We start from the raw sequence: 27,214 nt of genomic DNA on the forward strand, positions 1-27,214 counted from the left end.
GGTAGTGTGTTGCCAGGGTATGCCAGGGCAAAATTTGAAGCTCTGTGTCAATCCTGCCCATGTTCACCAGTGACTGCCCTTCCTTGGAGTCCTGCTGTGACAGAAGGCAGGTGCAATTTCTGTCTGTCTGTCTGTCTGTCTGTCTGTCTGTCTGTCTGGCTGTCTGTCTGTCTGTCTGTCTCTCTCTCTCTCTCTCACACACACACACGTTCATCCAAATCACCTTCCTGATGAAACAATGTCTCTGCAGTTGGGGAAAACCAGGGCAAGGAGGCAGGTGGAGAGCAGTTTCTTCTTGCTTTATTGTACAATTTCTCACGAAATATATTTACAGCACATGGATTTTTGCCTCAGTGCAGAACATAGTCATGTTGCATAAGTAGAAACCTTTGAACTTCTATGAAAATAAAAATAAGAAGAAAAGCACTTAACTGCGACTTCAGCTAAGTATGTAAAAGAATATCTGTAATGGTCAGAGTGAAAAATGTTAACAGCAAAATTGCTTTTCATGAAGGATCTCTAGATGGAAACCACTGAGCAGCATCTTCCATCTCGTTAACCCTGTATAGTCCGGCAGCATTTCACACGACAAAACTCTGTAAAGGTCTCTCACACATACGCACATGCACACACACACACACACTCTCACACACACACGCTGCATCGAACACTATCCACGGGGAACGGCTCCTGTGTGGGCTACTAGGAAGCAGCCCTTCACCCACCACTAATGGAGCACATCCCAGGCGCCCTGAGCCAAGGAAGGCAAGGGCCTGCCTCTTTTGCCAGCACCCCACACCCCCTCACTTACTTGAGAGCCCCCTCCATGCCTCCTCCTCCTCTTCCTGAAGCAAGCCCTGAGGGTTCTTCCCTTCCACTTCAACGGAGAAGGAGGGGGGCAAGGGCCCAAGTGCTCCCACAGAACCCTCCACCCATGGAAGTGAGCTGGGGGGGGGGAGAAGCATGCATTTCCAGGGGTCCCATGGGGGCCCTGCCTGTGCCAGTGGCAAATCACCAGACTGGGGTGATGGGACTACCCTTGCGTTACAAAGATGATGTTACCATGGCAGTTTGAGAGAACAAAGTTATCTCAAGTTATCAAACATCAGTAACAAACGGAGTTAAGCTTCTTGCGGATGTTGCTTGGACAGCATTTCTTCACAGTGATAAATATGAAAGGTTGGAAAAAAAGGTCAGCATAAAACATTTCCACTTTTTGTTTTTTTTAAAGTCTGTATGCAAAAAATCATTTCTTTTGTTATCAGCAATTATAAAATTACAAACCCTTTCTTGAAGTAACTGCATCTGTTAAGTTATGATAGAAAAAGATCCTGGGAAGTGAGACTGAAAACGGAGTTTGCATAAAATGGAAGCAGGCAATTAGCCCAAACGTGGGGGGGACGGGGGACGCTGGAGAGGCCACATGGTAGTTGAACAGAGACAGCTAACAGATGACTCAACCCAAAAGTCTAACATGTTATGGGGAAAAGCTTACGAGAGGAGAGACTGGGAATGAGACAAAATCAACGTTTCAAAGGATGCCATCAAGCATTTGCTTTTCATTGCAGTTTTGGCACTTCATTGAAACAATTACTTATTTCCCCCAAAGACCCAAACATGTAGAAAAGGTCGACAGCTCTTGGACATAACCTGGCAAATATAGTACTTTTATGTTCTGGCAAACACGGAAACAGAGTTAGTTAAACATTCCCACAGAGTTGCACACACATGCATGATTCGGATGTCGGTAACACTGGGTCGAGGGTCTTGGCGCAGACATGTTGCATCTACTCGCGAGGAGCTTTCAGGCCGTTTCTTCGACGGACCGTGTTTCCGATTTGAGCCGGACAAATTCTTTTGCCACATCGTCATTGGTCCTCTGGGAAAGGATCCGCAGGATCGTCAGCCCGGTCTCATCCATGCAGATGTTCCTCAGCAGGGGGTGCCAGGCGGCGCAGCTGCCCTTCTCTGCCAGGCTCCGCAGCTGTATGACAGCCATGCCGATGACCCGGTCCTCCCTGGCAAAGCAGTAATCCTTCACAGAGAGGTGAAGCTCATAGGCCCCGGGCCTTTCTTCGCTGCTCAGGAGGCTAGAGAGAGACGGGACACACACATAGGGATTTACAACACAGCCCCCGCTACCGCTGCCACCAGCTACAGAGAGAGCCGAGAAGGGTCACTTACAACTGGAACGTCTCGTTGTATTTGGGAGACCAGGTGTTGCTCTTGGTCTTCGTCCCGTGCTTCCGTTTCTTGTCGCTGAGGCTGGGCCCCAAGATGCAAACCTCCACAAAGGGCCGGAACATAGCACTGGTTTGCCAGTTGAGGTTATTAATGGCGACAACTGAAAACATCAAACAGACACACAGAGGGAGGGTCAAGTGGAGCTCTAAAACACACACACACACTTGAGGAAATACAGCTCTTCCTTGACCGTTACTCCACATGGGGATGGTCAAGAGACAGGGTCTTCCCCGTGATCCCCTCCCCACAAGGCCATCTCCCTGGAGTCACATTTGCTTCTTACATTCATGTCAGTTGAAGATGTCCTTGCTCACCCAGGCTGATATTTCGCTGTTTTACTGCTAACAATTACACGACACCTCTGTGTTTTAATATTTTTTTAAAAAGATATTTAAAGCTATTTGCGGGTTTGGGGGGCTTTATTTAGTGATGCATAGCGCTGTGGGTTAAACCACAGAGCCTCGGGCTTGCCGATCAGAAGGTTGGCGGTTTGAATCCCTGCGACAGGGTGAGCTCCCGTTGCTTGGTCCCAGCTCCTGCCAACCTAGCAGTTCGAAAGCATGTCAAAGTGCAAGTAGATAAATAGGTACCACTCCAGTGGGAAGGTAAACGGTGTTTCTGTGTGCTGCTCTGGTTCGCCAGAAGCGGCTTTGTTATGCTGGCCACATGACCTGGAAGCTGTACGCTGGCTCCCTCGGCCAATAGAGCGAGATGAGCACCGCAACCCCAGAGTCGGTTACGACTGGACCTAATGGTCAGGGGTCCCTTTACCTTTACCTATTGTTGCTTTAGCTTTTACTAGCAGTCTTGTGCCGGACACCTCATGCAGTTTTGAAAGGCTCTTGATTCAAGAGAACTGATTCCAAACATAGGTAAAAACCTGCTCCTTGATATCAGGAACCACCATGCAAAATTTGGATATGAAATCTAAAGAGGTCGGTCTGGGCTCCTTTGGAGGGAAGGAGAAAACACCCTTGGCTCCAAAAGGCCTCGCCTTTGTGTTGCCTCTGGGAGAAACTTGCTGATCCCCTATCATCAGCTCCCTATCATTTCTATGGGGGTTAGCTCAGGACAAGGGCTTCCCAGAGCCTGCCTTTGCCATCCCCTGAGTGATCCCCTTGGGGATCTCTTCAGATCCCCAAGGCAGAGCAGCTCCAAAGGCACAACCTGGCAAGGAGGAATCACCTGCCACCTGACTCGGAGAGGATGCTGTCACCTTCATGCAAAGCCAGCACATTTTGACACCCACCTCTGACGGTGACTTTATGCTCTCCGGTTCCCGGGTTTGTTGTGAGGTCCACTTGGAGATGGATCTCCCCCACTGTGTTGTTGCTCGCCTGACCTGCAGCAGAAGGAAACAAGCTCTGATTAAGTGGCAAAAGTCCCTGCACATGGGAGAACCTGCCCACACGTTGGCGAGGCAGGTGCAATGTTTTGTTCCGGGTGTGGGATCTTTTGTGGGCACCCAGAATGGCTCCTTTGTTTCGTATATTCTTCTAAACATTGCCATTCTTTCCTAAAAGTTTGGTTTGATTGTAATCTGAAGGCTGCTGTCATCTTTGCCAGCTCGATGAATTCACAAAGCTTATTTCGCCAGTCAGTTATCGAGGGTACATTTCCCCCTTTCCAATTTTTCGCTATTAATATTCTGGCAGCAGCTGTGGCATATAAAAACACTTTTTTTCTTGTCGGTGGGGATGTCTATTGAAACTATACCTAGAAGGAACGCTTCTTTGTTTTATTCTGATGCAGTGCTTGAGGATCTGTGCACAGGAAATCAAGTCCATTGGCTGAAATAACCAGAGACAGGATTTTTACCCCCACTGGCTGTTTGTGGGGCCCAGTTCTACAACAATAGTATGCTGGCACCCAGTGCAGTGGGAAGGAGGAATGTGTGAGTATGACGACAAGAGGAGGAATCCTGCCTGAATGTCAGTGCAACTCATGGATGTGTGTGTTGTGTAGAGTCCGGGCCAAGGGTGTATGTTTATTTGCCACCCTCAGATTCCGGCCTGAGCCTCACCAAAGGGAACCAGAAGGGCCCCAGACCACTCTCTGCAACCAAATGGTGGTCACAAGCCACATGAGCTGCCCAAAAGTCCAAAGAAGCAAATGAGCAGAGCCTCCCTGGGCATGCAATGAGAGAAGGGGCAGTGATGGGGCAACGGCTAAACCACCTGAGCGAGATCAATGGCACCATTCCCTGCCCAACCTTGACTGGAGGGTGGGAGGACCCAGCAGCCCCAGCCCTAGCCAGAACATCCTTTGAAGGGCAAGGTGCGTCATTGCATGTCCCCCAGGGTCCCAGAGGTATGGCGTGTGTAATGATTTCCCCTTTATCCTCACAACAACCCAGTGAGGCTGTCCAATGTTTCCCACAGGCGAGGCTGAGAGATCCAAGGACCTCTTGTGGGGATGTGGGGGGGGGGGCAGATGCACTAGGCATTTGAGCTCCAGTGTTCTGAAGCTAAGCCAGCTGGTCTCTCGCCATCATTGGAACCCTCCCCACTTCTCAGTTAACGCAGAAAAGTAAAATGCTTCCAGCTGATTGCTCCATCTGTGGAAAGGGAGCCTGCTCTAAACTCATTCATCACTGTCCAGACCCTATTTGTTAACGGAGACAATGCCGGGGAGGAGGGAAGCTGGCCTCAAAATTGGATGCAAAACAACATGTCAGGGAAACATTTCAGCTGTAGCGCCCAGCCCTGGGGCGAGACAGAGAAACTCCTGCTGATAAAACCAGGTGCTTATTCTCCTTCTCAGTGTGGGGTGGAGAACGACCCCAATGTCAGATGTGTCTGTGTGTCGTATGGGGTTGGGGAGGGAAATGCAAGATTTCAGGTCCAAAGACTCTGGTGGCTAAACTGACACATATGTGACATCTGTTGTGGCTTTTTAATTTCTTGTCATGTCTACAGCAGACGTTTTGATGGCTTCCCTCACCCTGCAACCTGAAGGAAAGGGATTTGTGTCTTTGGTCGGCAGAGCAAGTGCATGAGCCCATGCCATCTTTCAAAGCAAAAGTCACTCACCATGCAGAGAATTGCACAATTGGGTGGCACTACACACACACACACTTTTTAAAATCTCTCCAATTTGCATAAAAACAGAAAACTGCAAAAGGAAACCATATTTAAAATTTCTTTATCGGATCTCTTGGACAGCCTTTTGAAAAAATGTGTGCTGAGAATTTACAATTGCTTTCTTTTCTTACTAGTAAAGGCTAATCAGAAGCATGCCTATAGATAGAGATATGATTCCTCAGATTTGCACAAAACCAGAAAACCACACAAGCAAAATTCAAACTGCCTATGTTACTTTGTGTCCTGGGCAGTTTAAAAAAAGAACAGGTTTTTTTTCATTTTAACAAATGTTTTGTTTTTTAAACCACTTTTTTAAAATAAAAAAGACATGGTACATGTTCAGCTATCCGTACCCATGCCCAGTTGGTTTTAAACTGGCATAATACCCTGTTTCTCATATTTTAAGACATACCCATAAAATAAGCCATAGCAGGATTTTTAAGGATTCAAGGAATATAAGCCATACCCCGAAAATAAGACATAGTGATAGGTGCGGCAGCAATGCCGGCCGCGGCAGGAGGAGGAGGAAAAATATAAGACATCCCTTGAAAATAAGCCATAGTGTGTTTTTTTGAGGAAAAAATAAATATAAGACGTGTCTTATAATATGAGAAACACGGTAGAACCAACAAATGAGAAGGCAAAAGGGAATGTCTCCTGGTATGAAGGGGGAAGAAGAGCACAGAATATTGAGGGGGCTCAGCCCTGTACTTGAAAATTTGGGGGTGCCTTGCCCCCCCTAGATGACTCCCCTGAGCTATCCCTAAATCCAGTAATCTCAAGTCACAGTAAATTGTGATCTCTGAAGGAATTGGCTTGAGGGGAGTGGGAACTTGGCTTGAGGGGAGTGCTTGAAGAAACTACACAGACTCTCTCCCTTCCAGGAAGGAGCTGCCATTCCCAGCAAAAGCAGGCCCCGAAGGCAGCCAGTAGTGGCCACATGCCCTTTTTCCAGGCCAGCAAGTTATTCTTTCTGTGCTTCCTTTGGCTGCCCTTGGGCTGCTGCCATGAGTATCCTATCAGACCAAGCCTTTGTCAGTTGCTGCTCACTTACTTTGTGAGGTCTGGGTGTCAATGAACTTCTTGATCAGGACATCTGTCGTCTGGGTGTAAAGGTTGAGGGCGTACTTGAGGGACTGCATCTCGGGACTCTTCTCCAGGTAATTCTTTTTCAGCCCATTTCCTCCAGCGTGGAAGTATTGCTAAAAACAGAAGCACAGAGAAAGGGAGTAGAGGAGGACCGGGACACTGTGGAGGCTAGATCCAGGAGGTCACCCGGCCTCTGAGCTTGTTGGCTAGCCAAGGATCCCTGAACGATCGATCGTCTCACCCTTTATCTACTCAAGCTGTGTAGGGCTTTGTATGCCTGGATCAGCACTTTGAGCTGCCAGGACCAAAAACTTCTGAGGATTTCTCCCCAAGGCTGCGTGGGAAATGTTGGCTTTGAAAGTGTGGAGCGTGATGGCTGCAAATCATGTTGGTGTTACCTAGCTACCTGCCGAATCAGATGCGGCTGCATGGAAGCCTGAATATAAGTTGCTGCTGTGGGATGCAGTGGGGCTGCTCTTGGGCTCTGCTTGTGGGCTGTCCTTCAGAGCATCTGATGGACCCACTGCTATGGGGGAATGAGGAAGTTGGACTCGTCTAGCAGGGCTCTCCAACCATTATTGTAGAGGCAATGCCACTTTATAACATTTCTTATTAACTTGTCAAATCTTACAAATTATTTTAAACAACCATCTGAATAAATCTCTCCTATCTGTTGGCTTCCTTCCATGGTGTTCTTTTCTTACCTTAAAGGTAAAGGGACCCCTGACCATTAGGTCCAGTCGTGACCGACTCTGGGGTTGCAGCACTCATCTCGCTTTATTGGCCGAGGGAGCCGGCGTACAGCTTCCAGGTCATGTGGCCAGCATGACTAAGCAGCTTCTGGCGAACCAGAGCAGTGAACGAAAACGCCGTTTACCTTCCCGCCGGAGCGGTACTTATTTATCTACTTTCACTTTGACGTGCTTTCGAACTGCTAGGTGGGCAGGAGCTGGGACCGAGCAACGGGAGCTCACCCCGTCGCGGGGATTCAAACCACCGACCTTCTGATCAGCAAGCCCTAGGCTCAGTGGTTTAACCCACAGCGCCACCCGCGTCCTTACCTTATAAACTGCTATTTTACTTATATTTTACCCATTATATATGTTAATTATAAATTATTAAACTGCAATTCTCACCCGCAGCTATACTTCAAATTCTGCATACGTTTTAAGATACAGTCAAACCTTGGCTCCTGAACGGCTGTTTTCAAACGTTTTGGCTCCCGAATGGCAAAAACCTGGAAGTAAATGCTCCAGTTTTCTAATGATTTTTGGAAGCCAAACATCCGACATGGCTTCCGCTTGAGTGCAGGAAGCTCTTGCAACCAATCAGAAGCTGTGCCTCAGTTGTCAAACGTTTCGGAAGCCGAACAGGCTTCCGGAATGGATTACATTTGACAACCGAGGTTTGACTGTAACCATAGTATCTTTTCAAATATTCCACAAAATATTTCCATTCTTCAAGAATTTTTTTCCTTCATTCTGTTGTTTAATTCTCACAAAACTGTGAGAACTGGGAGGCAACATCACTTTAAATAACCATCTCCTATTGCCTTGTGTGGATTATTTATTCAACCAGTATCCCCCCTTCCTCCCAAAGTAGCGCATGGGGTCAGAGGAGGATGGGAGTCATGTTGAATACTCAGCTCCCCTCTCATTTGGGTCTAATGTTATTACACAGGGGACACAACTGTCCCACATTCCAGCCGGAAAATGGTGTGCTGACGCTCCGTTGCTTCTTTTTGTTTCACTGAAGGAACAAGAGCCAGTTTTCCCAGAGTGATTTGTGGTAGGTAGGTCAGCATTTTATTTGTTTAAATAATTTGTTTAAGCCACAACAAGCAGAAGGAACATTCGGAGTTGAGCCACGAACTTAGCTCTTAACTTCCTGGCCACCGGTGCAAATGAAGGAACAGGCAAAGTAAAGGAGAATAACTTGTCCCTTGGAGGAAGAGGCAGAACAACAACAACAACAACAACAACAACAACAACAACAACAACATATTATTTATACCCGGTCCATCTGGTTGGGTTTCCCCAGCCACTCTGGGAGGCTTCCAACAAAAGATTAAAATATAATAGTCCTTCAGATATTAAAAGCTTCCCTAAACAGGGCTGCCTTCAGATGTCTTCTAAATGTCAGAGAGTTGTTTATTTCCTTGACATCTGATGGGAGGGCATTCCACAGGGTGGGCACCACTACCGAGAAGGCCCTCTGCCTGGTTCCCTGTAACTTGGCTTCTCGCAGTGAGGGAACCGCCAGAAGGCCTTCGGAGCTGGACCTCAGTGTCCGGGCAGAACGATGGGGGTGGAGACACTCCTTCAGGTATACAGGGCCGTTTAGGGCTTCAAAGGTCAGCACCAACACTTTGAATTGTGCTCGGAAACGTACTGGGAGCCAATGTAGGTCTTTCAAGACCGGAGTTATGTGCAGCCGACAGAGGCCTTTGCAGCACTTCAGGAGTGCTCTGGAAGGAGGCTGTCTCAGGGGGAGGGCCAAGCATGAGTTTCAAACCCCTCAGTGGCGACATCAGGAGATGACGGAGGCAGAGGAGTCCCTCCTAAAACTGAGGCCTAACGTGTGCTGCATGGTCATGGCCCTACCATGCTTTTATTTGAGCAGAAGATCAACCCTCAAAACTAACTCAAGTTTTGAGGTGTTCAAGGATAGCTTCCTGCCTGCATTTGGGCCAGCAGTGAACATCAAAGAAGCAAAAACACCCACCTCCCCACCTGCTGCCTCCCCCTGCCCAGCCCTTTGCCCTGGCAGCTGAGGAGGAGTGTGCAAACTGGCTTTTAACCTTGTGACATTTCCCATCACTTTGCATGTCTCTGTCTCCCGTAAAAATCCAAGGTTAGCACATTGTTCTTTTTCTCTGCGTTCCTCCTCGCTGCTTTCCAACTTTTTTATTTTATATTGGCTTTTCTGTTTCATGTATTTAGGGATGCAGGATAAGAAGCTGGAATGGGACCCCTGAGGCTCACAGAGGCTGTTCCTGGTCTTTGCTGCAGCAACTTTAGTTACTGCTGAACACAATCTGGAGCCAAATATTAACAGTCAGACTCCCTAAGTGTGTGTGTGTGTGTGTGTGTGTGTGTGTGTGTGTGTTTATGCATCAGAGAGAAGAATGAGGGGAAAGCAGAAATCTGAAATGAATGGAGGCAGCTGCCCATGGCAAGAGCTCAAAGTTATCATTCGAGGGAGACATCTTCAAAAGCCTGATTAAGCCATCCGAGGGTTTGGGACTCATGTCTGTGTCCCTTGAAAGAATCTGAAACATCGGTGTAAAATTGTTAGCCATTCCATCAGGCTGCCTCAGTGGGAGAGATGAGAGTGGAAAGCTCTTTCCATCAGCTTTGCCTCCTGCCCTTGAGTGCTTTCCTTGCCAGCTGGTCATTGTAAGAGCGACCAATTAAGTACTGGCAGCTGAGATTGCTTCCCCCTCCCCTTTTCTCCCTTTTCTCTTATGTGTTGTGTTGTTTAGAGTGAGGCCAGGCCTTGGGTGTTGCGTATTCCATGGCTGGGGGATGGATGCTCTGCCGTGTTCACCTTCGCTGAAGAAACAAGTTGCTTTTCAGTTTAAATGGTGCCTTGCTTCTTCAGCGCTGCCAGCTGCCGTCGCAGCGATGTCAACGGCACGCCCAGCTGCTTGATCGCTTCTGGATGGTGGCCAATAAGATTTAAATTGCTGGGAGGGAGAGTTAATTAGCAAGCAATTATAAATTAAAAAGTGTACAATTAGACACATCTTTCTAGATAGAAGAGCAGCTCAGAAATGGAAGGGTGGCCGGAGGGAGCTTTGAAATTCATCATCCTTGATTGTTTGAGGGAGCTGATAGCATCTGAACATGTTCACACCCATAGGTGTATTTCTCCACAACAAGAGCTTTACAGCAGCGGTGCGATAAGAACATAGAAAAGCCTGCAGGATGAGGCCAATGACTCAATGACTCAACTAGTCCATCATGCTCTCACAGTGGCCAAGCAGACACCTTTGGGAAAGCAGACAGCCTCATGTAGGATTCGAGCACAAGAGCCCTCTCCCCTCCTGTGGTTTCCAGGAACTGGTTTTCAGAAGCATTGCTGCCTCCAACTGTGATCACAATCTAAAAAGCAACCAAATTATGCCTTGAAGGTGCTGAGTGGCAGAAAAAGCACTGAGATAAATCCCTGGGCACAAGTTTCTTTGCAGCAGAAGTGGGCAAACTAACAGGGCTCCAAGGTACGAGTGTGGAACAGTGCAATGGCCCTTTTTATTCATTGGAATATTTTAGGCATCCTGAGCTGGGGCGTAAATCTTTATGTTAAAGATCGTAATAAGAAGCTGATGTCATACATGATGTCATGTGTGCGGCAGGCAAGGGCGGGGCTTCAAAGGAACAATCTGGAGCAAGGTGCACTCTCATTCATCGGCTGATGGGCAGGAGGAGTGCCGCACCTTGCTGAAGGAGGAAGAAGAGCTTTCCCTTCAATGGAAATCACTTCTCCCTCCCAGTGCTTCTCTTTGAGGCCTCCCTGCTGCTCCCCTTTCCAGTTCTGGAAGCAGGGAGGTAAGGAGGAAGTTAGGTGACGGTTGTTAGGCAGAGGGCTGGCACATCCCTTGAACTGTAGTTCAACCCACCTGCCTATCTTGTGATGTCATAACCACATCATATGATCGACAGGTGGGCTGCCCCGCTCACCTGTCAAACTCAGCTCACAGGGCCAAAAAGGCTCCGCTGTCCCCCATTTGAGACAATTTTAGAATATAATAGCTGTATTCTCAGCTTCACAGTAAACTAATTAAAAAATAGCTCCTGCTTTTTGATCACGATCTTCTATTGTGTTCTTTTGAAGTCAGATTCTTGAAAAGATCAAAGAAACAGCAGAGTATGATATTCCTTTAAAACTCAAAATAGTACTTTGGGCTTATTTAAAACATGTTGCTTTTTAAAGGAGGTTTTAGAACTGGTCACTTGTTTACTGTCTGCAGCTAAGACTGCCTTAGCTGCCAAACAGAAATCCTGAAACTCTCAATGTACAGTATAATGTATGGGGAGAAGTATGTATTGACAATCCCTTTCTTAACTAAGCTGACATATTACTGAAGATCAAAGGAGGATTTCCCTCAAGACAACTTTGTTAAAATGTGGGCTTGATTCACATCTCTGCCTTCATATCCATGGAATCGATTTTTGATGAAGGCTGGGATATAAATATTTTAAATAAAACAATGTAATTGGAATGTTAATTTCCAAGTAGCCTGCAATCAATCCACTGTTCTATCTTTTTGCAAGTCATGGCTTTGCAGTGCATTGTGTTCCATAGTGATCTTGTATTGTGATATTACAGCCAAATGGTAAGTCAAAGGAGCAGCAGCTCAAGGGGGAATTTGGGGACCCGATACCCTTGGCATGGTGCATGCCCCATGTCTGAATTGTCCCCTTGATAGAAAAGGGAAAGAAGAAGAGGAAGAGGAAGAAGACGACGAAGAAGACGACGACCTTGGGACTCGTTTCTCCATCACAAATCAGGAGCAGCCCAACCTGGGACCATCTAGTACAGGGGTCCCCAGATGCGGCCCAATTGGCTTCCCAATCCATCCCACGACGACCCCCGCCGCCCGCTGCCGCCGCCCGCTCTTACAGTTCGCAATGCGGCGGCATGCTTCCAGAACGGAAAAAAATGCTGAAAATCGTTTGTGCGCATGTGTATGGGCCTCTCCCGACCCAGAAGAGGTCATTTCTGGTGCACTTCCGGGTCGGAGGAGGCCCATATGCATGCGCACAAACGATTTTTGGCGATTTTTCCAACCTGGAAGCGCGCCACCGCGCCAGTAAGTGTGTGTGCGCATGCGCACGGGCGCACACTCCCCCACCCTCCGGCCCGCTGCGCGCGCACTCCCCGGCCCGCCACGTGATCGGCGCGGCGGGCACCGGCCCAAAGCCGGGTAAGTCTGGGGACCCCTGATCTAGTAGTTGCTGCTGTAATCCAACCCCCATATTTCCTGACCACTGGCCATGCTGGCTGCTGGGGCTTCTAGGAGATGGACTCCAACTCCAGCTGGAGGGCACCATCTTGGTTACTCATGTGGCCCCATTTGCTCCAATTCAGCTGCTTGCTGCAGAGAGGAGCCTTGTATGCACTTTTGCACATCTTTAACCTGTTGGCTTTGCTGTTCCTTTTAGAGGCATCAGACCCTACAGATCTACTTTAGGCAGGGATTTGGAAAAGACGATTCCCTCTAGTGGCATACCTGGTGGTTCCCCCGTAGCCACAGATTTTGAGAAAAAGGCAGTCCTTTAAAACAGGAAATGATGCAAAATATTACCCCTCTTCACCCCCAAGGACACTTGCTTCCTGGCTTCCATGGGCGTACCCAGGATCAAAAGTAAGGGGGGGCATGCTAGCCATGCCCCCACCCCACCCACCTGATTGTCTGGCTGGCGATAACGTGGCCGGGATCCCCCAGGAGGCGTGGTCAACACCCACGCCCCCCCAGAGGGGAGGGGGCCATTTCCAGTCAACGAGGCAGCAGCAGCGAAGCTGCCTCCGTCTAGAGAAACCTGGACCTGGACCTGGGCTAACTTCAGCCCACATTCCTTCAATTCACAGCGTGCAAATGAAGTGCCGCAGAGCATTGTGGGGCACCACTTTCTGTGCTGTGCTCGCTGTGACTTTAAAGAGTGTGGGCTGAAGTTATCCCAGGTCCAGGTCCAGATTTCCCTCGAGGGAGGCAGCGCTGCCACTGCTGCTGTTTTGCTTCAGCCGAGCAGGCTGAGGCAGAGCACAGCTGGCAGCGCCCCTGCCTGTCGTGCTGTGCTCTCCCTTTTTTTGCTTCTAGGGGGGGCAGCTGCACCCCCCTGCCCCGTGCTGGGTACGCCCATGCTGGCTTCCCCAGTAAAAAAAAAAACTTCCCTCCTGCAACTGGAGTGCCACCCCCAAGACTGCAACAAACATGCAAGGCTGATCCAAAGTGTTTGAGGTCAGCTGGAGACCCACTTTTTAAAAATGGGGAAATCAGATCCTCCACTCCTATGATTCTGGCCTTGCCGCTCTGATCCCACCACGACCACTCTGGATTAATTCTGCCGGAGCCACGGTGGCAAAGATTAATGCATCCAGCTCTCGACACCTGGCAGGCAAGTTGGCACCATTCCCAAATGGGGCCCAGCGAAGAGAGTAGTTCATCATGATCTTTGAGCGAGAGCCAGTTATGTGGCAGTGGCAGCTAATTAGCCAAAGGATGAGAAATGCGGCAGAGCAGCTGATGGAGATAGGGAGGAAACAGGACTTACTAGTGGGACACTTCTCTCCCCAACCCTCAATCCGAGTCTGTCCTGCAGATCTGGCCACTGTTGCTCACACTCAGATCAGATGGCCACAAAGCCCACTCCACGGGGCTGCCTGTGAAAGGTGCTTGGCAGCACCAGCTGGTGTGTGCCCACTTTTCAGGACAGACGGCTGTGTTAACTTATTCCTACTTGCACTGGCTTACAGCTTATTTCAGGACTTGAGGGTGACTCTTTTTGTGGCTGCACATGAGCTGTGCATTTCCTGAAAGAGGTTTGGGTGGATAGCCTCTTGCCTGAGTTTGGAGGACAGAAAAGACTTCCCTCACCACCCCTGCTTTGAGTTTTCAACCTCCTGCTGCAGTTGCTGTGTTTTTAAACTGACCTACTTGGTTTTACGCTCCTCTCCAGCTGCCGCTTTAAGGAATTCAAGTATGCTTTTGTTTTTATTTTTATTTTTACAAATTTTATGTTGTTAATCTAGATCAGGGGTCAGCAAACTTTTTCAGCAGGGGGCCGTTCCACTGTCCCTCAGACTTTGGGGGGGGCAGATTATATTTTTTGGGGGGAAATCGAACAAATTCCTATGCCCACAAATAACCCAGAGATGCATTTTAAATAAAAGGACACATTCTACTTATGTAAAAACACACTGGTTCCTGGACCATCAACGGGCTGGATTTAGAAGGTGATTGGGCCGGATCCGGCCCCCGGGCCTTAGTTTGCCTACCCATGATCTATTCTAGATGTTACCGTTTGGGTGTGGAAATTAACAGAAAATTTGGCCCTCTGGGCTTGCTACTTAGGCAAGAGGTGTCTCCCAGCCCTTCGTGGGGCTGAACTTGGGACTTTCTGTTTGGAGACAAGGGTTAGGCTCTCCACCCTTGAACTACAACCTCTTTCACTGTTGTGCCTAAGGCTACATGTCCCTTGCGCAGAAAGAAGACTCCACAGCCCAGCAACTCCACAGGACATGCTTGTGTCCTTTTCCTATGCCAGTGCCCAACTGATTAAGTCATACCTTAATTGTTGCCAGCACCACATCCATTATTGCGCACTGTCTCAGTGTCAGGCTTTTGGTTTCTTCTCGGATGACGTGGTCCTGGAAAAAAACATACAAAGATGGAGTAACTGCTGTTTGCTCTTTCCAAAGATGGTCAAATACACTTTTGCAGCTGCTCATTGCCGAGTCGACAAGGTACACAAAGGGAAGCTCCTCGTCTCTGGCTAGCTGGCACCAACTGGGCTTCTCTGCTACGAGAAGAGCCTTGTGCCTTGGTGGGAGGAAAAAACCACAGCACCGGAAGGCGAGATGCCTAATTCACGCATAGTCAATTTGCTGCTGCAAGACATGGTGATGATGGTTTGCTACGATGACTTTCAAGAGGGGATTAGGCACTTCCATGGAGGAGGAGGAGGAAGAGGTGATAAGGTCCGGCTGGAATGGATGGATCCTTGGCCCCCAGCCTTTGCATTCCATGGGGAGGGGCCAACAATGTCCTCCTATTACTAGGGGTGGGGTGGGGAATGACCGTGCCCTGAGAGCAGCACAATTGCCAAGGCAGGAAAGGGATACTCCAGTGCCTGCGAGGAGTTAATGTGAACAAGCCTCAGCCATGGAGAGGGCTTTGTGTCTCTTTTCCTCCAAGCTGCATAGACTTCTCTTACCTTTAGTTTAGACAACTGGCCAAAGTCTTTGGCTGCACTGAGAATCATCGGGGGGCCCTGTGGAGAGAATAAATAATATAGAAGCAGCAGCAAGAGGTGGGAAAGTGAGACTGCCATGGTGGGACTGCCCTGAGGGCCATCCAAGGGGGCTCCTCTCACTCAGGGCACGTGGCCTGGGTGCCACTCTTGCTGGGGCTGTGGGGGGCAGGGGAGGCCTTGCCTAGGTTGATGACCTAGACTACCAAGCGCTCCCAGTGGGCAGAGCAAGGGCTGCCTGCCTTCTCTAGCCTGGGCTGGAAGTGCAAGGGAAGCAAAGAGGAACTGTGTAGCATCCCAGGGATTTATTGAAAGAAATCATAGATTTATAATCATGTGTGTGGTCGAAAAGGATGATCTGAGCTTCGTGGCTCCCTTGATCAGACTTTTCCCACCTGGGTTATAGAATGTATGATTTGTTGGATAAGCTCTTTGGGATGCTTGCAATCTCCATTACTTTTTGCCTGAAAATCACGTTTCCGTCTGGGTTGCAAGAGACAAAGCGTCTGTTGCCCATTTGTTTCCCAACTGCCAGAAGCATTTGTTGTTTATTTGGCCAAAAGGGGCATTTGCAGTTCTCTCCTTCTTGGCAAACCTTTCAGAGGTGGTAAAACCTGTTTCCTGATGTTCCCCCTGCCTAATCCTTTCAGGAATTCCTATTGCTCCTCTTTCCTGTTTACATGTATGCATGGAGAAATGCTTTGTAGTATTGATAAGGGAGATGTTGGAAGGGGGTAGGATTTCAGGATAGCTTTGTTAATTATTCACTGTACTAGGATCTTATTGGAGCGTTTGAATTTTGGGTTGCCACCTTGATTATAATAAAATAGCCTGGAAGGAGAGGAGGAGGATTCATTCTTTTTCTCTCTCTCTCAGGGCTTCTTGCTGGTCAAAAGCTCTCTTCCTTTTCTTTCTTTCCATGTGGTTCTGCCACAGAACTGAGTCTACAAGAGTCTGCGGTCCCAACCTGGGGAGGCCCAGCCAGGCGATGGAAGATGTCGATTCCTGGGGGCTGCCTGCCATACCTGCCAAGTTGCTGTCAGAGAAATAAGGGACCGGGCCGGAAATAGCAGACCGGAAGTAGCGCTGCCGCCATTTTGGAACTGGGCGGAGCATGCTCAGAAGTGACTTTTGATGCTGCTTTGCCCAGTTCCAAAATGGCCGCCGCGCCAGAATAAACCGGGGAAAACAAAAAAAAAAATCCGTTTTTTCAGCTAGGAACAGCTGGAAAAACGGGGATTTCCCGGGGAAAACGTGAGACTTGGCAGCTATGCTGCCTGCTTTCAGGAGTGTGTTGAGATTCATTGGGGGAGGGGGAGGAAGAAGTCTTCAGCACAACCATCAAAAGGACTTTGCATTCAATGCCATCCCTGCTGCAGCTGCCTGTGGCTCTGTGGCTGGTTTGGGCAGCCAGAGGAAGCGGTGGGCACCAAGCAGTGAGTGAACCTCCTCTCTCACTCTCAAAGTTGCCCTTTGCTCAAGCGAGCAGAAGGAAGTCCCTCCCGTGAGTCATGGCTACCAGGCAAAAGAAAGCGAGGGCCGAGACCCCGTTTCAAGGACCAGAGGCCTCCAAGCACCCTCACGTTGCCCTCTAAAGTGTGTCAAGTGGTTGCCATGGCAAAGGAGCAATTAGCTGTCAACAGTGAAAGGATGGAGTCCACCTTCACTAATTAGATGAGGAAAGTGGCAGGCATACTCCCAACTCTCAGTCCTCACTGCCAACTGCATGCTGTGGAGGAAGCCGCAGACCGCCCCCCCCCAACTGAACACTTGGGCGACCTCCACAGCGGGTGACCCTGACAGGACCCCGTTGCCATTGAACTCCGTCCCACAAAGCAGACTCCACACTGGCATGCCATCTTTTCCAAAGCCAAGAGCCCTCTTGGTTCGCTGCTGCTGGCTGCTTAACTCACAAACGGCCCTCTCTCTCTGAAGGCAATTTTCATGCCAGCTTCGTCTGAGGGAAAGGGAAGTCCATGTGTCTCTTGAGAGGGCCAAAGGCATCCCATCCTGCCCTCTTTTCGGGGACTTAGGGACAGATTCAGCTATCGAGTCCTGCCAGCAGAAGCAAGGACTTCCACTAGTGCAACAGGCTTTCCCCTCCCTACACACCTCCCCCAAATGGGCTGTGGGGTGTGTGCCAGGAGAACTCCAGAACAGCATGGGGAGGACGAAGACGTTGTTTTGTCTAGCAAGCTCATATGCCATTGTGCTGATGAAATTATTGCCATTGCAACTCTTCCCTTATCATTCCAAGCAGTATAACAGCAGCTTACAAATGTGGGACTGTAGGATTTCAGTGCCCCCATTAGAGGGTGGTTCTCTACCCCCTTATGACTTTCATTCTGAGCATCTTCCTGTCGACAAGCACACAAGCAAAGTAGCTTAAAAGGCGCACTTCCAAAGAGCAGCTTGGTTTCTATGACAAAATGCGCTGGTTCTCTGCAAGGCTTACGGGAGACTCACAGTTTGGTCTGTCAGTGGTGGGAGCACAATCTGCTTTTCTATCCGGTTCAGGACCAGTTTCCAGAGCTCTTTCAAAACACGCTTCAGAACGGTCTTCTCGCAGATTTTTGCCGATAGGCTTAAGCTGCAAAATAATAATAATTTTTTTTTTAACGCTCTCAAAATCTTCACCTATATAGGCAGTTTACAAAGCAAAAGCTATGTAACCATGCAACTAGAACACAAAGGAAAATGCACACTGCTGATAAAAAGCCAGACTCTAAATGCTTCCCCAGCCTTCCCTCCCGCCAGGGAGAAGCCCACGTACATCACAGCACCGCTGGCAGGTAGTGATTGCGTGAAGAAGCAAAACCACGAAGCAACAGGAACAGATGGCAGGGGGCGGGGGGAACTGGTGGCCGCTTTCATGGGTTCAGCGCCTGCCGCAATTATGGGCCTGGCTGCTGGATGCACAATGGGGTGCTTGGCACACAAAGTATGGCACAGAACAAAACAGCACCCAAAGGAGCTGAGCTGAAGCGAGGATGAAGTCTGGGCTATGAATCTCTACCAGGGGGAGGAGAGGGGAGGACTGCCTTGTGGGACCATTGGGGGGGGCGGTTCTTGAGATATGAATGAATGTGAGCTGCTTTGAGAGCTGAGAGAGGGCACCAGGGTCCGGGGTGTTGGTGCATTGCAGAGCCCAATGCTGTTTGCCACAGACCGGACCATCTGTCTGGACACAGCAGTAAAGCCCACAGCACCTGCCCTGCTTACGTTTTGTCCAGGAAGTCCATCAGGGGCCGCAGCACAATCTCTGCATCCACAGTGTTGCTGTTCTTGTTGGAAGCAGCAGCTTTGTCTCCTTTCATCTGGTTCAGCTCCAAGCTCATCTGCCGCACACACTCCTCAATGACAGGCTGGAAGCTGGAAGGGACCAGAAAGGAGGGGATGGGGGTGGAGGTGCCAGAACCAGCCTAACACGGCGGAGCAGACCCCCCCCCCAGAGGTTCTCTACGTTGCTGCCTTCCCTCCGGGAGCCCACGGCCCCCTTCCTTTTGTGGTAATTATACTTTAAAGAGTTGTGTGGACGTTGCCCTGGGTCATTTGACCCTCTTAGATAGTTATCTTCCCCCTAGAAAATCTACACAAGACTTTAAAGTTTAAAAATAACATATGACTTTTATTTGCTGTACCTGCTCTTGTCATATTGAATGTTCAAGAGAGGTAGGCAATATTTCTGTTACTGAAACATACTTACACAAATTTGTATCTGAGGCTGACTAATATTTACAGACTGAGGCAGCTGCAAAGCACAACACACTTGCTGCTCTAACAAGTTAAAATCCACACAACAGTTGGTGACTGAACTAGCTGATAAAAACTGCCTCATTATATGACATCACAAGCACTGGCTGCAAATATAGGGGCACCCATAGCACGACCTCCGAGGCAACGTCTGAGGCCCTGCAAAGCCTCTGACGTGACTTCCAGTAGAAACCATTGGGTGCCATTGGGCACCCATAACCTGGGGCCCAAGTTGGCACACCTGATCAAAAAATTCTATGCTACAGCATTAACCCTTTGCATGGTATTTTGCATGCACCGTTCCCACACCCCCGACAAGGGCCATTTCCCCTTCTCCTAGTAGAAGTCTCTGGCACTCTGGATCTCTGGCTGTGGGGTGAAGGGCAGAGGCCGACCCAAGGGTGGGGCAGTGTCTGATGCAAAGAGGGCATTTGAGACTAGGTGTGATCCTGGGTCGGGGACATTTTGGCACTTGAGGTAAACAAAAATTGACGCTCCACCCACCCAGAAGGGGTAAGTGAAGATCTACGTCTGGAACGGGGTGGGGTGGGGGTGGGGATTAAGATCTACATCAGGATCTGCTACCCTGGTGGATCCTGCCACCTGAGGTGGTTGGCACACCTTGTCTCATGGGTGGGCCTGCTGTGGGGGGTTGAGGTTCCACAGTGGATCCACACCCAACCACCCACCCCATTCTGAAAGCCCTTTTGGAAAAGCTGGCCATGTGCCATTCCACTCCCCTTTCCCAGGCCAACCACATGACAAAAAAAAAAGCCTTTTGCAACCTAGAACATTTCATATATTATTTTCTTTAATGCATTTGAACCCTGCCTTTAGGAAAATCTCTGGTAAGGCAGCTTTCTAAGGGGCACAGGGACTTCCCAAGAGCTGGTGGAAAGGCAGGGACTCAAAAGTGGTTCCCCCCCACCCAATACTGTAGGGTATGTAATGCAGCCCCACAAGTGTGTGTCTGGGAGCGGCAATGAAGCAGGCCCATTACCTGGCGCCGTAGGTCACGCTGAGCTCATCCAGGACGCCACTGAGCTTGGCCTGCAGCTCTTTCAGGGCCTCGCTGGCCTCCGGGTCCAGCTGAAAAAAGGCAACGGTGAGGTTAGTCTCCCCTGATCGGCTTCACCCGCTTCTTCTTTGCATTGAAATTAGTGGGAAGGAGGAGAAGGCATCCATCGACTAGATGGCATTAATGGAAAACAAGCGTGGAAACCCTTTGAGGCTGTTTGGGGATGGAAGGTGAGACCCGAAACAGGACTTGAACTGACATAGGGCACGGCCCACTCTTAAAATCTGTCTATACCCACCTCATTGGACTGGAGGGGGCATGGCCTGCCTCCTGGGGGGTGGGTGGGGGCGGGCGGTGAGAGCTGCCGTGTGCTTCCTCAGCCCTCGGTGGAAAACAGCCACCTGCTCAGCCTGCCTCTGGAAACGCCTGGCAGAAGAAGCACAAAGGGCGAGAAGGGGAAGGAGGAGTGGCGCTCATTGGCTGAGGGGGATCCATGGAGGTGCCCATCAAGCCAAACACAAAGGTGTCGCCACAGGCAAAGATGGCCTCCCCATGCCACGCCCTGCCTGGCTGGCTGCCTCCCCCCCCCCACTAAAGCATGGCGTCAGCTCCCCATTTATTAGACAACCTTCTGAGGCAGCCACCTGCCCTGCCCTGGGGCTGCACTTGCTTAGAAGCCTTGTTTTGGATCGGGAGGGGATTCCACGCTGTTTTGCATTAGTGTAGAGAGAAGCAGAGCATCCAGCAATGAGGAGAAGAGCGTGGCAGACTCTACGGGTGTGGTTATTATTACTACTTTTGTGGAGCATGCTTTTTCCGGAGGGGGAAAGGAGGCTTCGCAGGCGGGGGAGCTGTTCACTGTTAGCCCTTTGTGGGCGTCAGGGTGGACCAACAAGAACCTGGACCGCCAGCACAGGCCGCATCTAGAGGAGGCCCAAGGGGCCGCACAGCCTTGGCACACAGTCTGGGATGCAACCGCAGATGGAAGACAACCACGCCAGCCTTGTGGCCAGGGAGATTGGTGGTAGGCGGGCTTTGTGTCGTGGAATGGGAGAGGGAGAAAGGGGTCCATGCACAGGCATTTTCGTTGCCCCACTGGCAGTGCAATGCCCACCTACCCCCAGAGCCCCTTTTAGGCAAGGGGGGGGGCCCAGCCCGAGGGCTCCATGAGGGGCACCCCCTTGGGGTTCACAGGCTCCCACTTCACTAAAGCAGCACTCAGATCCCATTTTGCTAAAAACATCGCTATGATGGGAATTCCAGGCCTGGCAACTCCCTGTCTCCAAAGTCCTCTTTGGAGATGGGATACGTGGGAAAGGGGGTCAGTGCTATGAAGGGGGTCACACTGTGGGATGGGCAGTCAGTCACAACATTTCCTAGAGTGTCCACATTAAGGGACGTCTAGCCAGTGAGTTGAAACTTCCTGTTCTCTACTGCTCTGGCTGACTTCCCCTAGATGTAAATGAGATGGACAAGGCTCCACCCATGTCCAGGTAAAATATAAGGACAGGGCACCCATGTCCAGGTAAAATATAAGAGACAGGCTCTCTCTTTTGACTACGCTCTAAAACTGACCACATTTTAGTGAGAGATTCTCTCTCGGCTTCCAGCCAAGAGAGGAAAATGGAGCCTCACTCCTTATGACTAGACTCCATATATATATATATATATATATATATATATATATATATATATATATATATATATATATATATATCTTTTTCTAAGCCATCCTGCCTTCTGAGATCATGCTGTAACTCAGGATGAAAGCTGTGAGTAAACTCTTTTCATACTTTTAAAAGTACTGTGTCATGTCTTTTCTTTTAAGAGGGACAAAGGGGGAGTATACCAAGAATATATATTATTTTAGAGGCTTTAGCAAGCCTGTGCAACCGTTTCTGCTGTGTTTAAATGGGAACGCGAAACTCTGCTAAGCCTGGAAACTTGTTAACACAAGTTAGGATAGGAAATATTAGACAATATCTCCTCATCCACATAATAATAATAATAATAATAATAATAATAATAATAATATTTATACCCCGCCCATCTGGCCGGGTTCCCCCAGCCACTCTGGGCGGCTTCCAACAAAATATTAAAATACAGAAATCCATGAAACATTAAAAGCTTCCCTAAACAGGGCTGCCTTAAGATGCCTTCTAAAGGTCTGGTAATTGTTGTTCTCTTTGACCTCTGGTGGGAGGGTATTCCACAGGGTGGGTGCCACTACCGAGAAGGCCCTCTGCCTGGTTCCCTGTAACTTGGCTTCTCGTAGCGAGGGAACCGCCAGAAGGCCCTCGGCGCTGGACCTCAGTGTCCGGGCAGAGCGATGGGGGTGGAGACGCTCCTTCCGGTATACTGGACCGAGGCCGTTTAGGGCTTTAAAGGTCAGCACCAACACTTTGAATTGTGCTCGGAAACGTACTGGGAATGTACACATCCCTGAACATTCCCACACACACTACTGTGGCTTCTCCGGATGCCAACCCCAATGGCCCCCACACCACACTAGGCTTGGCTGTCCATAGGGAGAGCACCTGCGTGATCCCAGGGTGCCTGACAATTCTGGTGGGGCTTGCCTAACACATGGGCATGGGGTTGCGTGACCTACGGAAGACCATTGCTCCTGGGGAAGGCCCTTTAGGCGCTTACATGGCGGGTGGGGCACAGGGAAGACTCTCCATTAGCAGCAGGGAGGCCTCAGAGAGCATTTGGTGGAAACTGGCTTCCAAGGCAGGGATGGTGACCTGGGGAGGCCCTTCAGCAGGACTTGGAAGCCTGCAGGTGGGAGAGGGAGGTTCTCCCTGGGGAGCCATTGTTGGTCAGCAGCACAGGCGACAGCCGACGGGACAAACCAGCCAGTGGACTGACTGGGTGCAGGAGAAAAGCTTCAGACACATCCATTACATAGACTCTGGAGCACATGCTACTCTTGCCGGGTAATCAACTCTCTGCGCTGAGACCTGATCATCCACAGGCATTGCTAAACATGATGCACTATTACCGGTAATTGCTTTTCTGAAAATGCCCATATAGCCTATGTCACCCGAGCACAGGCATGTAATTCAAACACAGAAAACAGCAAACTAAAGCAACTGAGTGCAGATCCACGGACCGGGCCGTGGAAGCCACGGAGGCCCCCTTCTAGCACTTGCTTAAGCCTCACGAAAGGCAAGCAAGGAAGGGGAGCTTCCGTTTTGCGCATGCTTGGAGAAGAGGCCGGCTGTCGATTTCATGGAGGGCTGGCCTGGGGTGGGGGGAGGGGGCAGAGGCATTCGCACTGCGCCTCTGCCACGGATCCTTGGGCGGGTGCTGGGCCTGCTGCTTGCCCAGCCAGGGCCCTGCATGCCCTTTAGTAAGAAAACAGAGCTGCCACACACTGAGCCTGCCCCTTTTCTTTCACAGAAGAATAATGCAAAAGGGGGTGTCAGCTGTGTGCAGCTCAGCTTTTCCCCCATGGAACTGAATGGGGCAGCCCTTGGGAGATTCTGCTGAGATGGAAGGAGGCTTTCTCCAGCCTCAGTTGCGCAGGGGTAAGATGGGGAAAACATGAGCACTCTCTTCTTCTTCTTCTTCTTCTTCTTCTTCTTCTTCTTCTTCTTCTTCTTCTTCTTCTTCTTCTTCTTCTTCTTCTTCTTCTTCTTCTTCTTCTTCTTCTTCTTCTTCTTCTTCTTCTTCTTGCCATAAGGAGGAAGAGAGGAGGGGAAGCTAAGCAAGCACTTGATGTAGAAACATAGGAGAGGTTAGCAGGCTGCAACTTAGCGCAGAGCAAAATGTGGATTCTCTAAATCTGCAGGGCTTAAAAGCAGGTGAATGTGTGGTTGATTGTGGCCATTGCTGGTGGCTACATAGATATATGCTAAGTAATATATGACTGTGGAATGGGCCTCCTTGGAAGTTTTCAATTCACTCAGGAGGTCCAGTGTGTGTGTATGTGTGCGCAAGCGTGCCTTGCCCTCCTCCCTCCCAGCATTAGAAAAATGTGCCTCTTGGCCACATCCTTCCTTCCCTCCTCAACTGGGACTTTAAATTGTGATATCCAAAACAGCCCCTGCAGTGAAGCTGTCTGATGCCCTCTTCTTCCGCTCCCGCCCAGGTGTGACGTCCAAGTCTGTTCATTTATCCAGTTGCTTTCAACAGAATTAAATCAGCTTAAATCCCAGTGCTTTGGTTTACAGTCGCATTGCCTGTTTGTTTGTTTTTAAAGCAAACAGCCCCCCCCCCTCCAGCAAGTCTTCATGGCCTTTGCATTCTAAAAAAGAAGCCATCCGTTTGTCCACTGAAAGATCTGGACGCCGATCTTTCTGGTGACATAGCATTTGTCGATGATGCACAGACACATAGCACCTCAGTAGTGCAAGGGCTCTGAGCCGCCCAAGGAGGAGGAGGAAGAGGAGGAGGAGGAGGAGAAGAAGGAGGAGGAATAAGAGAAGGTGTGCTTACTATCACAAACCTCAAAAGAGAACCGCTCTCCTTCTTGCTTCTGCTCAGGGAATGGCAAGTTAAAGGTATTGGACAAAGACAGGACGACAGATTACAGACAAGCAGTGGGCACCCCCCTGACTCCCCTTCCACTCCCCACCTGCCCACAGACAGCAAACCACCAGCCTAGCTGGAAACAGACACATCACCAAATGGAGTCACAAGATGGCCTAGCAGGAGCCATAAGGAGGAAGGCAGGAGACCAGAAGGGAACACACAGTGGGCAGTGCCGGCCACACACCACAGATAACGGCCTATCCAAGGATGTGGCTTTCTCTCCCCCCCTCAAATGTCTCAAGCCCCATCCCCCCAAAAGAGAGGATGAGCCAATGGCGGATGGAAAAACCAGCAAGTCCAACACAGACTTTTGTGTGCGCTTTCTACTTTTTTTTTGAAAAAGCACAGGACATATTCTTTGTTCCCTGGCTTAAAAAGAGAAACAACACCATAAGGATTTAAAAGTTGTAAAACTGCTTTGGGGAGGGAAGGTGAAGTGGCCTCGTGACATCACAGGGAGCCAGACAATCAGTGTGATGCTCAACCCACTTTGGCCGCAAAAAGGGGAAATCTCAACAAAACGCAGGGAGCAAATGTGCTCCCCATAGCAGGAAGACTGTGCCGAATCTGGAGGGACTCTCCTATCCACATAATTTCCTCTCCTGGGATGGCAGGGCCAGAGCGGCCTTTCTGAGCTCCTAGGCAAGGGAGGCAGTCACGAAACACAGTTGGTGGCTCTGCAGACACCTGTCAATCAAAAGCAGGACCGGAACGAGATTCAGGCACCCCAGACGGGCCTACGGATGCCTGAAGCAGCCTAAACCTCCTTCATATTTTGTTTCTCAAGGGTCAAAGCACACAAGCCATGACAACTCACCTCTTTGCCCCCCATGGCTTCAAACATCTTCTCGAGCAGAACTCGCAGTTGCTGGATGTTGTTCATCAAGATACAGGGCTATGAAGAAAAGACAAAGCATGGATTTACTTAACTCTACCAGGAGCTGTGATCCGGCTGCAAAACAGTGCTGCCAAGACTGACCAGGGAGCCCTAATGGAGGAGGAGGGTTCTGGAACGGCATCTTGAGGCTTGAGGGGTGACCCTAACAGAGGCCCCCTCCTCTGTTTATTTTTGGGGTTTTTTTATGCTTATGTATTTTGTGGCCATTTGGTGTAGTGGTTGGAGTGTTGGGAGACCAGGATCTGAATCCCCACTCAGCCATGAAACTCTCTGGGTGACTTTGGGCTACCCACTGCCTCTCAGATGAACCTACCTCACAGGGTTGTTGTGTGGCTTAAATGAGGAAAGGGAGAGCTATGTACACCACCTTGAGCTCCTTGAAGGAAAAGGTGGAATATAAATGCTAATAATGCTAATAATAATACAGTAATGCTAATAATAATGCAAATACACTGGTACCTCTACTTACAAATAACTCTACTTATGAATTTTTCTACTTACAAATGGAGCTCCGTCCGCCATTTTGGATGCGGTTTAGATAGGATGATTTCTACTTACGAATTTTTAGATAGGGTTGCTTCGACTTACGAATTTTTTCTCCCAATGCATTCCTATGGGATTCGACTTACAAATTTTTTTGACTTACAAATGTGTGTTCGGAACGCATTAAATTCGTAAGTAGAGGTACCACTGTAATGTGAATAATAATAATAATAATAATAATAATAATTTTATATTGTATTTTTTTTACAGTGAAGTGCCCTGAGATCTATGGATGAAGGGCACTATAGAAATTTACTACCACTGTACTACTACTACTACTACTACTACTACTACTACCCTTTTATTGATTTACCACTTCTCTATGCCGTTCCAAAAAGTTCAGGGTGCTGTATATGGAGCTGTCCTATTAGCTATTGCCACAACCCTACGAGGTGGGGCAGGCTGAAAGTGACTGCTCCAAAGCCCCTTCATGACTGTCTCAGCCGAGAACTCTGTCCATTAAGCGGCACTGGCTGGCTCGACAGTCCTGAGCTCAAGGGACAGAGAACCTGTCCTGGCCTAAAGCAGCTTGGGCGATCCGGGAAGAAGGTGCTTAACCCTTTCCTCTCATTCATCCGAATCGTTTCCCTGAAGATGCTACTTGTTCTTGGAGGTAGGGTGGGGGTGGAGGGAGGCAGCATCTATAAAAGTGTGGCATCTATATTATCCCCCTCCCCACCCAATCTGTGGTTAAGAGCTGCTACATGGCTTTGCTAATTAGTAAAAGCTAATGAGTCATGACTCTCCCCCCCCAATCTGGTCCCTGGAAGGAGCCACTGACCCAACCTCCCCAAGGACAGGAAGCCACCTGCCCTCCAGCTGGCCAGATTCTCCCCATAGAGATCGCGTGCGCCCCTCTGCACAGAACCTGTTTCACCCCAACCTGCCGGGACCGTAGGACAGCACGTTAAGGAGAAATTAAATTCCACTCACCAAATTTTCTTTATCGCAATAAGAGCTGAAATCATTTGTAATAATTGCAGCATACTGAACAAGCACTTTATGGATCGTCTGGGGGGGGAAAGCACACACACAAAGGAGCAGGCGTCAGTGTCACATTACGGTGGCAACT

The 27,214-nt window shown here is 49.4% G+C and overlaps 1 protein-coding gene across 1 annotated transcript in view; it reads right to left on the reverse strand.

The window, feature by feature from the left end:
- Positions 1 to 290: 290 nt before the first annotated feature.
- Positions 291 to 27,214, reverse strand: part of UNC13C (unc-13 homolog C) — a 139,180-nt gene continuing 112,256 nt past the window's right edge. Inside the window, exons 23-33 of the mRNA XM_060282475.1 lie at positions 27,076 to 27,153; positions 25,519 to 25,596; positions 20,145 to 20,233; positions 18,614 to 18,763; positions 17,858 to 17,981; positions 15,356 to 15,412; positions 14,709 to 14,789; positions 6,382 to 6,529; positions 3,494 to 3,586; positions 2,185 to 2,344; positions 291 to 2,090 (exon numbers count right to left, since the gene is read on the reverse strand). Coding sequence (XP_060138458.1) covers positions 1,805 to 2,090; positions 2,185 to 2,344; positions 3,494 to 3,586; positions 6,382 to 6,529; positions 14,709 to 14,789; positions 15,356 to 15,412; positions 17,858 to 17,981; positions 18,614 to 18,763; positions 20,145 to 20,233; positions 25,519 to 25,596; positions 27,076 to 27,153 — 1,344 coding nt within the window. The 3' untranslated portion in view covers positions 291 to 1,804. The remainder of the gene's footprint in view (positions 2,091 to 2,184; positions 2,345 to 3,493; positions 3,587 to 6,381; positions 6,530 to 14,708; positions 14,790 to 15,355; positions 15,413 to 17,857; positions 17,982 to 18,613; positions 18,764 to 20,144; positions 20,234 to 25,518; positions 25,597 to 27,075; positions 27,154 to 27,214) is intronic.

This window comes from Zootoca vivipara, chromosome 14 (assembly GCF_963506605.1).
Source record: "Zootoca vivipara chromosome 14, rZooViv1.1, whole genome shotgun sequence".
NCBI classification, from domain to species: Eukaryota; Metazoa; Chordata; class Lepidosauria; order Squamata; family Lacertidae; genus Zootoca; species Zootoca vivipara.